The sequence below is a fragment of the Lepisma saccharinum genome, chromosome 16 (genome assembly GCF_977018435.1).
Source record: "Lepisma saccharinum chromosome 16, izLepSacc3.1, whole genome shotgun sequence".
NCBI classification, from domain to species: Eukaryota; Metazoa; Arthropoda; class Insecta; order Zygentoma; family Lepismatidae; genus Lepisma; species Lepisma saccharinum.
Genome location: NC_139244.1, coordinates 18,550,115 through 18,564,907, shown reverse-complemented (window position 1 = coordinate 18,564,907; position 14,793 = coordinate 18,550,115). Strand labels below are relative to the sequence as shown.

The 14,793-nt window shown below is 39.2% G+C and overlaps 1 protein-coding gene across 2 annotated transcripts in view; it reads left to right on the top strand.

Moving 5' to 3' along the window:
* Nucleotides 1-14,793, top strand: part of LOC146000305 (uncharacterized) — a 30,057-nt gene that overhangs the window by 4,867 nt on the left and 10,397 nt on the right. For both annotated transcript variants that reach the window (XM_083137808.1, XM_083137809.1), the window contains exons 5-8: nucleotides 4,938-5,076; nucleotides 10,191-10,432; nucleotides 13,421-13,627; nucleotides 14,564-14,725. In XM_083137808.1, coding sequence (XP_082993934.1) covers nucleotides 4,938-5,076; nucleotides 10,191-10,432; nucleotides 13,421-13,627; nucleotides 14,564-14,725 — 750 coding nt within the window. The remainder of the gene's footprint in view (nucleotides 1-4,937; nucleotides 5,077-10,190; nucleotides 10,433-13,420; nucleotides 13,628-14,563; nucleotides 14,726-14,793) is intronic.

Below are 14,793 nucleotides of genomic sequence, written 5' to 3'. Positions count from 1 at the left end.
GATTTGATGTGTTATGTTACACTTATTTCATGTTTTTTTACAGTTTCTTTTTCTTTAGTATTGTAAAGAAATACAAATGTTTATCTTGGACGTATACATTGAAGAATGCATAAATTTAAAAGATGCCAGAACAATGTAACAACTTCACTCAATACTAATCCAATCAGTTACGGGGTGGCATGTGGTCAGCCCAACAAACCCCAGTCATCGTCGTAGGTTTTATGACCAAGATATCAAGGGGTCCCGGGTTTGATACCCGCTGGAAGCACATAGTTGTTCGGATCCCACCTTAAAACTGTAGTCCAGTCCCAATTAGCCTTACTGTGCATAAAGGTAAGAACGAAATTACCTTGAATGCTTCTCGTGGAACGACATTTCCTAGCATGCAAGTTAGTGGACAGTATATCTGGGTACCCTTGACCCCTTATTTTATTCCATTGTTAGGAGTGTTAAGTTTAGGGCTGATATCAATTTTTGACGGTTTTGTTAAGTTAGGAGTGCTAAGTTTGATAGTGTGATCTTTTGCATGTGTTTTTTCAGTTATGCATACAACCAGTCTTTTAATAACAAAAAGTAGAAAGGTTCTACGAGATTTTTTTTGATTGCTCGGACCATACTGTGGGATCAAATATCTCCGTTATTTGCCTTTTTTTCTGAAGCACGTCACAATTCTCAAAACATCCAATCAACAAGCAAGCCGATGATGTCATCTAAACCCAGCACCTATCGCTAATCCTCTTGGTCACGTTCTACGCTGTTGGTAGGCTCGCTGGTTACATTCGTGCAGTCAGCTTGATATGTTGCGAAAATAACCTTACTATACCACTAATACATTGCCTACAATTACTATAAACAAAAATGTGTGATTTATCTACAAATAAGGCGTTATTTCTCTTGTAGTCTACGGTTATGACAATCATAAAACACAGTTTTCGTTGTGACGTTTCAGGAGAACACATGCTCCCTTCACTCAAACTAAAAATAAATGTCTGATGAAGGGAGCACGTGTTCTCCTGAAACATCACAATGAAAACTGTGTTTTTATGCTTGTAATAACCGTAGACTACAAGAGAAGTAATTCTACAATGCATGCAATGCGTACATACGAGGGTGAGTCAAATTAAAGCCTTAAAAGTGGTGTAAAAATATATGTATTCAGTGGAAGTGAAACAAATGGTTATCATTTTTCTGCACAAAATTCCTTTCCACGTTGAATGCAAGTTTCCAATCATTTACAAAGTGCTTGTATGCCCCGGAACGAAAATTATTTTGGTTGCCTGGGTAACCATATATGCACCGTCTCTTTGACCTCGTCATCAGAACTGAACTTCTGTCCTCCTAGGGCCTCTTTAAGTGGTCCAAACAAGTGGTAATCACTTGGGACCAAATCTGGGGAGTAAGGAGAATGGGGTAGGCACTCAAAATGCAAGTCGTTAATTGTCGCAACAGTCATTCGGGCAGTATGCGGCTTAGCATTGTCATGCTGCAGAATTACACCTGGCGACACCAGTCCACGTCGCTTTGACCTTATTGCAGGTTTCAGATGGTTCTTCATGAGATCACAATATGAAGCACCAGTTACTGTTATCCCGTGGAACGGCCTGAACAGCCGCTATATTCTCCGACGTTACAACTCGATGTGTTTGGCCTGGGGGAGGAGCATCTGCAACTGATGTCACACCACTCCACTCATATACCTGTTGCTGTGACAAACAAGCTTCACCATACTGCATCTTCATTCTACGATGAATATCCATAGGTTTAATACCCTCACTCCTCAAAAAAACCGATCACAGAACGCTGTTCTTCCTTGGTGCATGTTGTTTGTGGGGTGGCCATCTTGAAAGTGCTCCTACAATGACAACTGGTCACTAACACTCTTCTACCACCTATTGGAAAGTAAAGTACGAGCAACAGCACCACCAAATCTCATCACTAGGGCCCGGGACTTTATGTCCTATAAAACTGTAAAATATGTATGTAATTATGTCATATAAATTGGAAAATATGTCATGAAAAATTACAAATATGTCAGAAAAATGCAGAAATGTTCCCAATAAAGCCAAAAATATGCACAACAGTAGTCTTGACTTTCTCCCATACCCAATAGAGTAGAGTAGGGGCTGTAATGAACCGAATGTTATTTTTACTTTTTACTGATATTTGTGAAAAGCGAAAAAGGCAAAGAAACTTCTTTACTTCCCGTGCAACAATGAGAGAGAACATTTTTCCTCAATAATGTTTGCATGGCTATCATCAGTTGTCAGCGGGATAAAAAAGTGGGGTATTTTTGTTCTGTTCTAAGAAAAGACTGCAACTTTTTTCCTCCGTAATTTCCTTATCCTGCCATCGATAATAGGAACTATCTGTTGTGCTAAAGCTACAAAGAAAAAATTATGAAGTATCCAATTATGTGCTAGAGAATTACGAAATTATACAGAAAAATGTCTTATTACAACAAAATTGAAGAAATATGTTGTAAAAATGTGAAATTCGTGAAATATGTCAAAATATGCTTTGTCAAGTTTGTCTATTTCAGCTGATTTTCATCAGATATGTAAATATTTCACCCCAGTAATAGATCCGAAGCCAAATGAAAAAAAAATGTTATAACATAAAGTCCCGGGCCCTACTCATCACTATAGCATAAATATTAAACATTTTATGACACTTTTATGGTTTTCATTTGACTTCTCCTCGTACAAGGAAAATAAAATGAGTTGGATATCTTTTTATTTGTGTAAAGTAAATTTGGTGTGGGCGAATTGTTTAAATTTTCATACCAAAGTCTTGAAACAGATCGAGTCTGACACTAAGACACTCGCCCGGCCCTGTGGCCGAGTGGTTAGCACATCGCGCTGCGATGCAAAGAGTGCCGGGTTCGAATCCTGGTCGGGCTTGGTTGTTTGTGAATGTCCATTCATCAATTTCATCACTCATCCCCATCTTCGCAAATTAGCCAAGAGGCACAAAATGCGAAGTAAAATAAATTAAATCAAAATCAATCAAACTAAGACACTCGTCTCGATTATCCACAAGAGCCATTTATATGTTACGTATAAAATGTAGTAATCTGTCGATTAAAAGAAAAAAGGTAAAGGTAAAGTGTTCCCCTGTGCATAGCACCATGCCATGAAGGCGTATAGGGGGTGTGGGGGTAACGCCCCACACTTTCTTGATCCGGTCGTGAGTGGGGTGATGTGATCAGCATCATGCCCCTGACCGCCTTTACCCCCCAGGGTTTCCCCCCAGGTACCCATGTTATTCGACGCTGGGTGGGCGCCGGGGCCGCTTCCATCGTTAGAAAAGTTCCCGGATTTGAACCGGCCGGGGATCGAACCCGGGACCTTTAGCATGGTAGTCAGACGCGTTACCGACTGAGCCACCGCGGCCATCGATTAAAAGAAAATTCAAGGTAATTCTCAAGGGGGTACAGTGGGTCAACAGGCCCTATATCTGTTTCATTTCCAATCTTTGTACTGAATATTCTTTGTGTGTATGCTGTGTTTTATTTTATGATTGCAAATGGTTCAAATTGTAATTACACATCGTGACATGTGAATAGTACCACATGACCTAATGGGATACAAAGGGTGATCTTTTGTCAAGATACCCAAAGGCCAGCCTCACTTCCACATAGTACACCCTCAGCTGCATTCTTGCAGACTAACGAAGCTCTGAAATCTGGACACTCAGCCAGTATAATCGTCTGTAGAGCTTGTGATTAAATGCCGTATAGGTCAAACTGGGAAATACGAGGTTTATTTTTTAAGTAAGGTCCGTTTTGCAATAAAAACGAAGTAAGTAAATGTTTTACAAGAAACCATTTATTTTCTGAATTTACATGCACTTCTCTATTTATCTACATAATTTCCTTGCCAGTTTAAACATTTATCGTAACGAACTTTGAGTTTTTGCATACCCTCCTCATAGAACTCTGCCGCCTGTGATGATAGCCAGGTACTCCCGGAAGCTGAGTTAATTGTTGTTCCTTGCAGCAAAGGGTCACTAACAAAACACCCTGCCTGTCCTAAAACACAGTTGTCATGATGCTGCTCAAAGAATGCCAAGAGTCTGCGTGCGCACACTCATTCCTACTCTCATGCGCAATTTCAAACTGTATTCACAAACAGACCTTGCTCGTAGCGAATACCACCTCTTCCACCATCTGAAAACCTTCCTGGGTGGCAAGCGTTTAGACACTGATGAAGAGGTGAAAATGAGTGTGAGTAACTGGCTATCATCACATGCGGCAGAGTTCTATGAGGATGGTATCCAAAAACTCATAGTTCGTTACGATAAATGTTAAAACCTTAAACCGGCAAGAAAATTATGTAGAAAAATAGAGAAGTGTGTACTTACTTCGTTTTTATTGCAAAACGGTTCTTACTTAAAAAATAACCCTCGTATAATCAACAAAACAAGGAAAAACACCTATCTCATTTTTATGAAATAAATGGCTATACTTATCATTTGACAAGTACAACTCTACAAAGCAAATAAAATTGTTAGCCTGCAACTAGGTAAAGCAACTTTTTTTTTTTCAATATCTAGGGCATACAATTGTTGTTATATACCTGTCTGCCAACTCACCCAAGTGCATTACGAGGTTGACTTTTGATCACATTACTGTAGTTCAAATCCCAACATGAGCATGGGTGTTTTTTGTGAGTGTCCGTTTCATCATATCATCACCCATCCTCTTCATCACTATTAGCCAATGTTGACAGAAGAGTGGCACTAAATAACGAGAATACAAAAATATACCTGGCTATTTGCCTCAATTCTCATAAGTGATGGAATGTACAGTGGAGCCTCAATTTTACATTTTGCTGCATTTTACATATATTTTCCTATGCTTTAAGTTCTATCAGCATGGCCGTCTGAAAAACATAACATCGAGGTTCCGCGTATTAAGTAATTTATTTTGTACATAGGTAGCTACTGAGGAAACATGTAAACTGCGGACAGAAATGAGAATAAAATTGGATGAGATAAAGAAATCAGGTCCACAGAGCAGAGCAGTGACTGAAAGTACTAAGTCATTCATGAATTTGTACCCTGTCAATATTGAAGGTATGCTAAGTCTGTAGTGGTATTACATGATGTAGGTTAGCAGATTTTTATTCACTGCTGTATTTTGGCAACATGTATTTCTTCCAGTTCTTTATGGATAAGTAGCTTTAAGGGTTGTCATACAGTCTGAAACCAATGAGAGAACTGAGTTATAGCTCGTCCGCATATCCACCATCCAGTCTAGATGCACTGCTCAAATATTTCAACATGTTTCCTTGAATTTTCTTCAAAATATAAAGATTCAGAGGATCCGTTGCAGTGGTCATATTTTTCCAGAGATGATCCAAATCTCCAATTTTCAATATGCAGCTCAGATTTAAAAAAATACTCATGTGGCGAAAGTTCATGGGGTTGAGGTCAGGTGATGATGGTGCCCCTTTCTACAGGGTCATAATGCACTTGTAATCAGAAAACATTACTGTGATTGGTCCAAGACTTTATGGTCACTCTATATTCGGACAAGTGCCTAATACATGAACAAAGTCACTAATGTGGAAAGGTTTCTATCTGCCAGATATGAACACACTGTTGAATGCATGTCTTGAACAGAAGCAAATTACTCCATTTGGCACATTGAACAAAGAATATTCTTTCAGAGTAGTTTGCGGCAGTCACAAAATTCAACTTTGAATTTTTAGTTAGAATTTATTCCCATGTGACAAGAGAACCTATTCAGGCTTTTTGTCTCTAGATGTGAGAGTTTCCATATAACCTGATTTTTGCTGTCATAAATGACCACCTGTTTTTCAACCGTGCACCCTTCGTTCGAAGTTCAGGGTGAGCCAATGGATGCCTCCAGGCATGGGCATGTATATAGCTCACGTATAGGGTTCCTATATTTCATAAGTGAAAATCCGGGACACAACTGACCGGTAGCTTGTTAGAGATTTGTAAGAAGGTTACTATGCAATGCAAGAGAATTGTAACTGAAATTCAGCACTGCTAGCAGACGGTGGCACCATCGTGAGGTCAAAGATGTTTGCAGTACCGTCTGTATCTCGGTAACTCTTGTATTATGGAGAGGGAGTGGTTCAATGTAGACTTAGATTGTTTTGTAAATTGAGCATTTTAAAATTACATCCACGCATTTAAATATTAAAAAAAAAAGTTCAGGAAAGTATAGTCTTAATCATTTCTTCTTTCCCACCTGATTCCAGGACATTTGTGCATCCCGAAGAAACTATTCGGAACACCGGGACAAATGATACCATTCCAGGATTGTCCCTGAAAATTCGGGACGTATAGCATCCCTAAGTATGATCTGGCTATCAAAATCCACTCTGCCACCACATAAAGGGTCACACATTTATTACATGAAGACTATCTATGAACTTCTAACTTTTCTACATAAAATGAGCAGAAAATGCTTTTGAAAAAGCTAACCCCATCTTCTCTTTAAAAAAGATTTACAATGTTAGAATTAGTCTTTTCCTCCTTGCTACATTATTGAAAATAATCAGTGTTATTTTAATATTCGTATGTATGTATATATGTATGGGAAATTTCAAATTATGAAAAAATTTGAACCTGAGTAATACTTAAATCTTGAATGGTAACAAACCATATCGGGAACTTCTAATCAAATTATAATGTTCGCGCTATAAGTTCACAATCAGCTGCTTCGAGCAGAAATTACATGAGTATTTTCCAGAGAAATTCCGAAACTATCAGGAAATTGCAGACATTTGCTTTGCAGTCCCATCTGGTGTATGCAATTAATTTATTTCCCATCCATATCCCTTTCTATATGCTTGTAATTTATGAGAACAATATAAGTCTGAAGAAATTTTTACGAACAAGTCTCCGTGCATAGTGGATAGGATGGGTAATCGGGTAATTTTACTGAACCTAGGGGGGGGGGGGGATTTGGTCCCATTGAACCCCCCCTTAAATACGCCAATGCCTCCAGGAATGCTCAATGTTGGAGCAATGCGTTGTTCCTAGGTTGGGCATTTATTATGGTATTATGTGGATGCAGAGTTGAGTGGCAGAGAACAACAGCTGATGTTTCTTTAATAATGTGATCTATAGTGTGTGGGTTATTAGCCCACAGCACATGGTCTTGCCACCAAGCAGGGTATTTTCCCATAGTCTTTGAGGATCCCTCCTCTCCACAAGACAGTGGCTTTTTCTCATATTTATACTTGATGAGAATGAGTGCCTCTTCTGCCAGCTATGCAGTTTCGAAGGTCTCCTCCTTCTCCGCCATAGTTGCCATTGAGGTCTTCACCATAACCCTGCCAAGGGGCCCTTACAAGGTACTACCAGCCTGTGCCAGCTGGACCAAGGTTATTTTTTAAAGAGGTGGCACTCCTGGTTCCTGCTTTTTCCAGCTCCTTTGCCATTGAGCTGGCCATCCATCTTATTCCACCATTGACCAATAGGTTGCTTCTTAGTCTGACGCTTCACCACTTGCCTACCCAGCATGGGAGACCTTACCAGTAGTTAGGCTACTGCTGGTATAGCCTAGGGGATCATCAGAGTACACAAGGCCAATCACCAACTGCAAGGTCATGCAACCACTAGGTGGGGAACAACAGCTGATAACAATTAACCATCATCTTGCGATCCATGCTTTTTATACTGCACGTCAAACTTGACTGAGGGGCCAGAAAAGTTAACAAAGATATCTATTTACATTAATTTATATCAATAGCTACAAACAATGTAACGTTCTGTATTTAAAATTATGTAGACATTGATGGCTTTAATAAGAAGCCACCTCTTTGTACACTATACGCTTATAGCCATTCTGTGTGTGGCCCCTGTCTGCCATCTTGCCACTTGCAGACGACTGTTGACCGCAGGTAGCACATGAAATCCTTGGGGCCTGAAGTTGCAATTGCTACCTCGTAACATCCAGGTAGCAAGTGCCTCCAGGGATCTTCCTACCTTCGTGGTTTGCTGCAACATTGAGCATTCCTGGAGGTGACCATTCATTTGCTAGCCAGCGGTGACGATTAGGCTTATCCATATTTTGGACCCAAGCTGTTGCTCTGCATAAGTTTGGCACCAGGCCCATACCCGGGGGGGGGGGGGGCACAGGGGCCATGGTTCCCCCCTAGAACCATGACAATTTTTAATTTGAACGTATAAAGACCTATGAAAATAACGTTGATGATTTTTCAAATTTTGCAAGAATTTCAATTTTCTTCTTACACAAATGAATGGCCTCCAGAATTCTGCAGTCTGCAATATTTGGCAATTTTAGATTTATAACCATTGATGCAAGGCTATAAGATATCCTGATTTAGTCGGTAAAGTCCATTTCTTTCAATCCATGTCCCGACTATTTTCGTCTCGGCTCGGACACTATGTGCTATAAAGGAAGACTCTTACGCAACTGCAGACATTGTAGCTACTGGTTATGTAGGACTTTCTGTAAAATACTGTGTACATTTTTAAAATTGTGTGAATTTATTTTATGAGTCAAAAACAGTTGTTTGACACTCGAGAAATAGGAACCCCTTGATATTGGATCGTTCCTTCTGTTACAGTGTCACTAATTTTTAACATTAATTTGCATAAAGGGGAATTTTGTATAATTTTTACGTATGGAACAAAGGTTCCTCACGTGGGGGGGGGGGTGCATTTAGCTCTCCACCAGTACCGCAAGGTCTGGTCCCTTTTTGCCACCACTGAGCAGATTCATAAAACCTTTATCTTTCTCTAGCATAAGGTTTTCTCTGCAACTGATATCGATTCTCCCAATCATAGAATGGCTTACGATTATATGTAAATAAGGTAATCCTGTTCACAGCAGAATGGTTGCTAGATTTTGGGGGCAAAAGATTGCCTGGAGTACTTTCAACAGATATTGTTATTTTCCCAAAATACTCAAGAAAATAAGTACCATATTATTTACGAGATTCAGTCCATCTGAATTTATTTTACTACAACTTTTTATTCTTTTCTACTTGTAATTGTCTTTAACATAAATACACGAGGTCAGGCCCGTACCGAGGATTTTTTCAGTGGGTGAAGATCATAGCATTTTATGCTATTCATGTGCGAAAAATTACATCGGCCGAATGGCGTCTATTTTCGCTGATACATATATACAGGGTGGGTCACGGGAACCAAACAAATTTTAAACAGTCACTACAAACGTAACTTTTGCTGGAAAAAAAATATATTTACAGAAATATATAGTGAAGATCATAGCATTTTATGCTACTCATGTGCAAAAAATTGCTTCGGCCAAATGGCTTCCATTTTCGCGGATTCAACTTTGAAGGCGGTCATGGAAATTGGCTCCACTTTCTGCAGCATGTGTCTGTCAATTTCATACAGTGCAACTGCAACGGGTTTCTGATGGAGTTGTCGGGGATTTTCCACAGCCCAGTAGTGACAGTTCTCTTTATATTATAGAACCATTTAGGTGGAAGTGACTTTCATCACTCATCAATTACACCATGTCTTCTTTCTCCTCACAACGTGTATGCATTCCAACACAAAACAAAACTGCTAGTAACAACTAGTAATGGAACATTTGAATGTCTATCATAAAATGCTATGATCTTCACTTTATATTTCTGTAAATATTTTTTTTTTTCCAGCAAAAATTAACTTTGTAGTGACTGTTTAAAGTTCGTCCGGTTCCCGTGCCCCACCCTTCATATGAGTACAACATTAATACACATGATGTGCCTCTTTAGAAAAAAAAATTAAAGTCTGCCTTTGTGTCTGCCCCTCCCCCCCCCCTGGGGGGGCCTGTTTGGCACTGCAGTATACCACAATAATTTCCTGTCATCATTGCAACTAGACCAACCTGATTCCTTCAAGGTTGCATGTGTCCCTCCCTGTTCTTCTTGTGCAAGAGTCAAAAAATAGAATTCCGACTTGGTTCTCTCATCGTGCGAGGAATAACAAATTATCAGGTTGCTGTAGAAAGTATTTATATTTTAAATATTTTATTTAAGAATTCATAGCCTATTTTCCTAGAAACTTGGTGACAAGTATAGAAACCTTGTATTGTTTCTTAAAGCCTTCATGGACCCGACATGGCTGATTCCTGGAGGTTCCTGAGCCACAGGTTGAGAACAGCTGCAACACCTGAAATATACTTGCAAATATTTTCAATTTTATCCTGATATTTTCCCCTGCTTTTGCAGCTTTTAATGATCAGGCTGATAGTGGTGGTCAGGGTGATACTGATAACCTAATGGGTGAATCTGAAACAACTGATGTTGACAGAGAAAGTGAGGAAGATGATTATATTGACGAGGAATTTATTGCAAAGGGAGAAAATGTGCCAATATTTAAAACCGAACCTCAATTGAAAATTGACAACAGTAAACAAAGTACATTAAATCATCCTAAACAGAAGAATAAGCAATTCAAAAAGAATATTAAGGTATTTAATATGACATAAATATATGGTTGTAGTGTAACTTGAACTTAACTGTAGTTGGCCGAGAGCATTAAGTGGTCAAACCATCACTCATTCTCATCATTGTGATAGCCAGAAGTAGCAGAAAAACAGTGATAAATAATAAAAATACAAATGCATTAATTGTAGGTAGTTTATTTATTGTTCACTTGTGTATTTTGGATCGGTAATTAAAACTGCAGTGATATGGATGTAAATGTACAGGAATTTCTCTCCCAGTCATATAAACGTCCTCCCAATCTGAAGGAAAACTACAGCCATAAATTTTGGGGGTGTGGTACACAGGACAGGGAGGGAGTGGCATAAGTGGAAGTTCTTCCCTTGCTCCATTAAGCTTTTTTTCGGGGGTCACAAAAGGTTGTGTCCAGTTTGTTTCTTTTTTAACCTTCATATCTTCATCCCACCCTTGTGTACATGCTGCTGGTCAATCCAGTGACCATACCCAGAGGAAGGCTGGTTGCTGATAGACGAGCAAAGGGAAAAGATGTGGCAACTTTGTGACTGTCAACCTCACTGTTGTTTCGCCAGGAAGAGGGATGGAGTAAGGTTGCCGATTTATGACAGAGTAGATAAAAACCAACTGAGTACTTTTACCAATCTACAAGGTCCATTCAATAAGTAACCGGAAAAGTTGTATAAGAAATCGAAAATATGACCATGTTTGGTGTTTCTTTGTTATTTTGTGGTGGCGTCCTAGAACTATTAACAGATGGGCCTGGCACGCCTGCCTCGCGAACGGGATGCTGGGAATCAGTGAAACAAGATGGCGGCACCCTTGCAGGTTTGCACCAACTTGGAGCAGCGAAGAGTCATTAGATTTCTGTTAGCTGAAGGGTTGAAACCAATCGAAATTCACCGTCGGATGGCAGTGCAATTTGGTGAAAGCTGTTCAAACAGGGTGTAACAAGTGTTCAAGATTCGCTACGTCCAGGACGCTCTGCCTCTGCAGTCACGGAGAACAACATTGCGAGAGTTGACGAGTTGATACGGAAAAACAGGCGTATTACGGTGAGTGAGATTGCATCAGAGATGAACATTAGTGTCGGATCAGCCCACCATATTGTTCATGACGTACTGATGTTCAAGGAAGTGTGTGCGAGGTGGGTTCCAAAACATTTGACACCAGAAATGAAAGAAAGGCTCATGGATGTGTGCTGGGAGCTTTTGCGACAGTACGAGGCTGAAGGGGAGGCATTTCTTCACCGTATTGTCATGGGAGATGAAAGTTGGGTATATTTTTACGAACCTGAACGAAAGCGGGCTACAATGGAGTGGCGACATTCTTCATCACCCAAGAAGGTGCGATGAAAGAAGTGCTGGTAAGGTCATGTTGACTTTGTTTTGGGATCATAAGGGAACAATTCTTGAACATTACATGCCAAGAGGTCAAAATGTAAACAGTGTGACATACGCTGCGTGAAAATTTGAAACCAGCAATTTTGAAGAAGCAACGTGGTCTGGTGTCCAGTGGCGTCCTCTTACTGCATGACAACGCGAGACCACACACTGCTAGTGTCACATTAGCTACCATCAATGACCTGAAGTTCGTCTGCTTACCCCAGCCCCCATATTCCCTGGATCTGGCACCTTCAGATTATCACATTTTTGGCACACTTAAAAGCACTCTTAGTGGTTCAAGGATGATGAAGACGTCCAGGCAGCAGTGCATGACTGGTTACGCACACGCCCAAAATAATTATTTTCACGTGGAATTGGGAGGCTTGTCGAGCGCTGGCGCAGGTGCATTGAACTTGAGGGGGACTACGTTGAATAATAATCATGTGTTGTACTCCATTCTAATAATAGATTCTGTACAAAAAAATATTTCCAGTTATTTATTGAATGAACCTTGTATTTGTATGTACATAGGTAGGCTGTAAACGTTTATTTAAAAAATTATATTCTAAGTTAGATACTGCCTTAGTATTTTTTTTTTAATAAATGCTTGTGACTTGATTTTTTTTTTCAACATAATCTCCACCAACATTGATACACTTCTCCCATCGCTTTATCAGTCCCCAAAAACCTGCTGCATGGAAGTCTTAGGGCTGCTGCCCCAGCCACAGTCACACCTCATGTTCAATATTTTCATTATCCATGAAATGTTTGCTGCCACCATGCACACACTTTTCGGAAATTCAATTGGTCATGCATTATGCTGTAGGCCAGGGGTTCCCAAACTTTTTCATTTCACTGCACCCTTAGTGTTTCAAGATTTTTCCGCGGCACCCAAGTCAAAATGTAGGCCTATCTAACAATTGCAACGCTCAGTTAGTGAGGTTAGGTTGCTTGCCTGAAGTTAAAATATAAACACACATTTTAAATTCAGAAACATTTTATGTGTAAAAAGTACTAAATCAGCACATATTTAAAACAATCATTTCAGTGAGAATCTTGGAACATTTTGCGACACCCCTGTAAACTATCCAGGGCACCGTGGCACACACTTTAGGTACCACTGCTGTAGGCTAAACCATGGGAACACCCTATTGCAGTTGATATGCTGTGTATCGTCACTCGCCTGTCAGCTCAAATCATATCCTCCACCCATACCATCCACATATATTCCTAGAGTATGGTCGCCATTTTTTAACAGCTGCCCACGCATGCATCTGCTATCTAGCAACTGCTAGCTGAAAATCATCCAGCTGGATTGTGCTGCCACCTAATGCCACCTTTGGAAATTACTCACTACTATTTTCAGCTATCCCACATCGGTTTGTGGCCTATTTACCGACGTCCCCTCATAGGATGGGCCTGTAATTTAGTGCAAAATTATGCTGTTGCGTTATTATTTTTGCTTGTGGAAAGGTATAGTTCATGTGTCACTATTTTATGAACATCTAAATATACAGTTCATTTATCTATGGCAAACTTATTGTAATCATTGTTTACTAATAACAAACCAATATTGCTAACATTCAGATATTTATTGGTATTTTTATATTTCAGCAAGAACCCTTTGAGAATGCTGCTCTCGCCCTGACTGAGGAAGACAAGCTAAGGTTGGAGGTGCTACTTAAAGACTTAAACGAGAACGGAGAAGATGTCAGATGTGCTAGTGTGGATGTGATACCCAGTTATGAGTCTGTATCGGAAGGCTACACTTTAGATCAGGATAGTTTGGACCGTATAGGAAGGATTAACAGCGAGTTAGAGGTGATTACTTTAATATTTCTAATCACATTCAAGATTAGATAAGAAGTAGGCTTGCATAGTTCAAATATTGGAATACTAATGATATAACAAAATCTTGACATTAACTTTTCATTGAATATTCATAAGAAGAATTAAAAAATCGATAAAGACTATTTATAGACGTATCAAGTTGGTAAAACTATCTATGAGAAATTGATGTTCCTATAGTGGTCAGTATTAATAGATCGGTAGAATACTGGTACATCTGTCCCATGCCTAATAGTTAGAGACATGTGTATTTAGATTTTTACTGAAACATGAAATGTGAAATAACATGCTCTAATGTTCATGTTTTTGCAAGTATGAGGTACGTTTTACTACCGTGTTTTGACATGAAATTTAGAGTTTATTTACCAACACATCACTGTCTGAATTATATTGAGTTATGCAAAATCACAGAATATTGATTAATTCTGCTGTAAAAATTTGAGAAGAAAAATTGGACCCTTTACACAGAAATGAACAATATTCTGATAACCACATAAATTTGCTATTAGAAAAGAAATGTTATTTTGTGTAAGGCACTTAGTTTTTTAATTAAAATTTAGGATTATACTCACCATTTTAACACCAAAATGCCATTTCACTCGTGTATACTTCTTTTGACCCTGATATGTGCCCAGTTTTTACACCAGAATCTTTGCCATTATAACTGTGAGAGAGAGAGGGAGAATGTGTGTGCAGATTTTGCGATGTCACATTATTCAAATAGGTTCACAAGTATATCTTTCTTTTGGTACAGTTTACTGTTTACAGTAGTTTGAAAGTGAATTTTTTAATACTTTTAAAAACATTTTAGGGATCAATTTGAAGTCCTGAATATAAGCATTCACACCTATAAGTATAATTAATAATTTTGAAAATATTTTAATAATTATGGTCCCTTGTTTCCACAAGTTATATCGTGGTGGCAGTAGTGCAAACCTACATGTGATGGAATTGTCCGACTCCCAAGGAGCAGCAAACTCAGATGACGGTCGAGGGTGGAGAGATTTCTTCCAGACAAAACGATTATGTGAAATCAATCAGCGGCTGCATCATTTGAGCCACACAAATGAAGTAAGTTACTTTGAGTTTTTTGGTGGAAATGTCCTCGTCTTAATTCATTCTTGTGAGTAGAGCAGCTA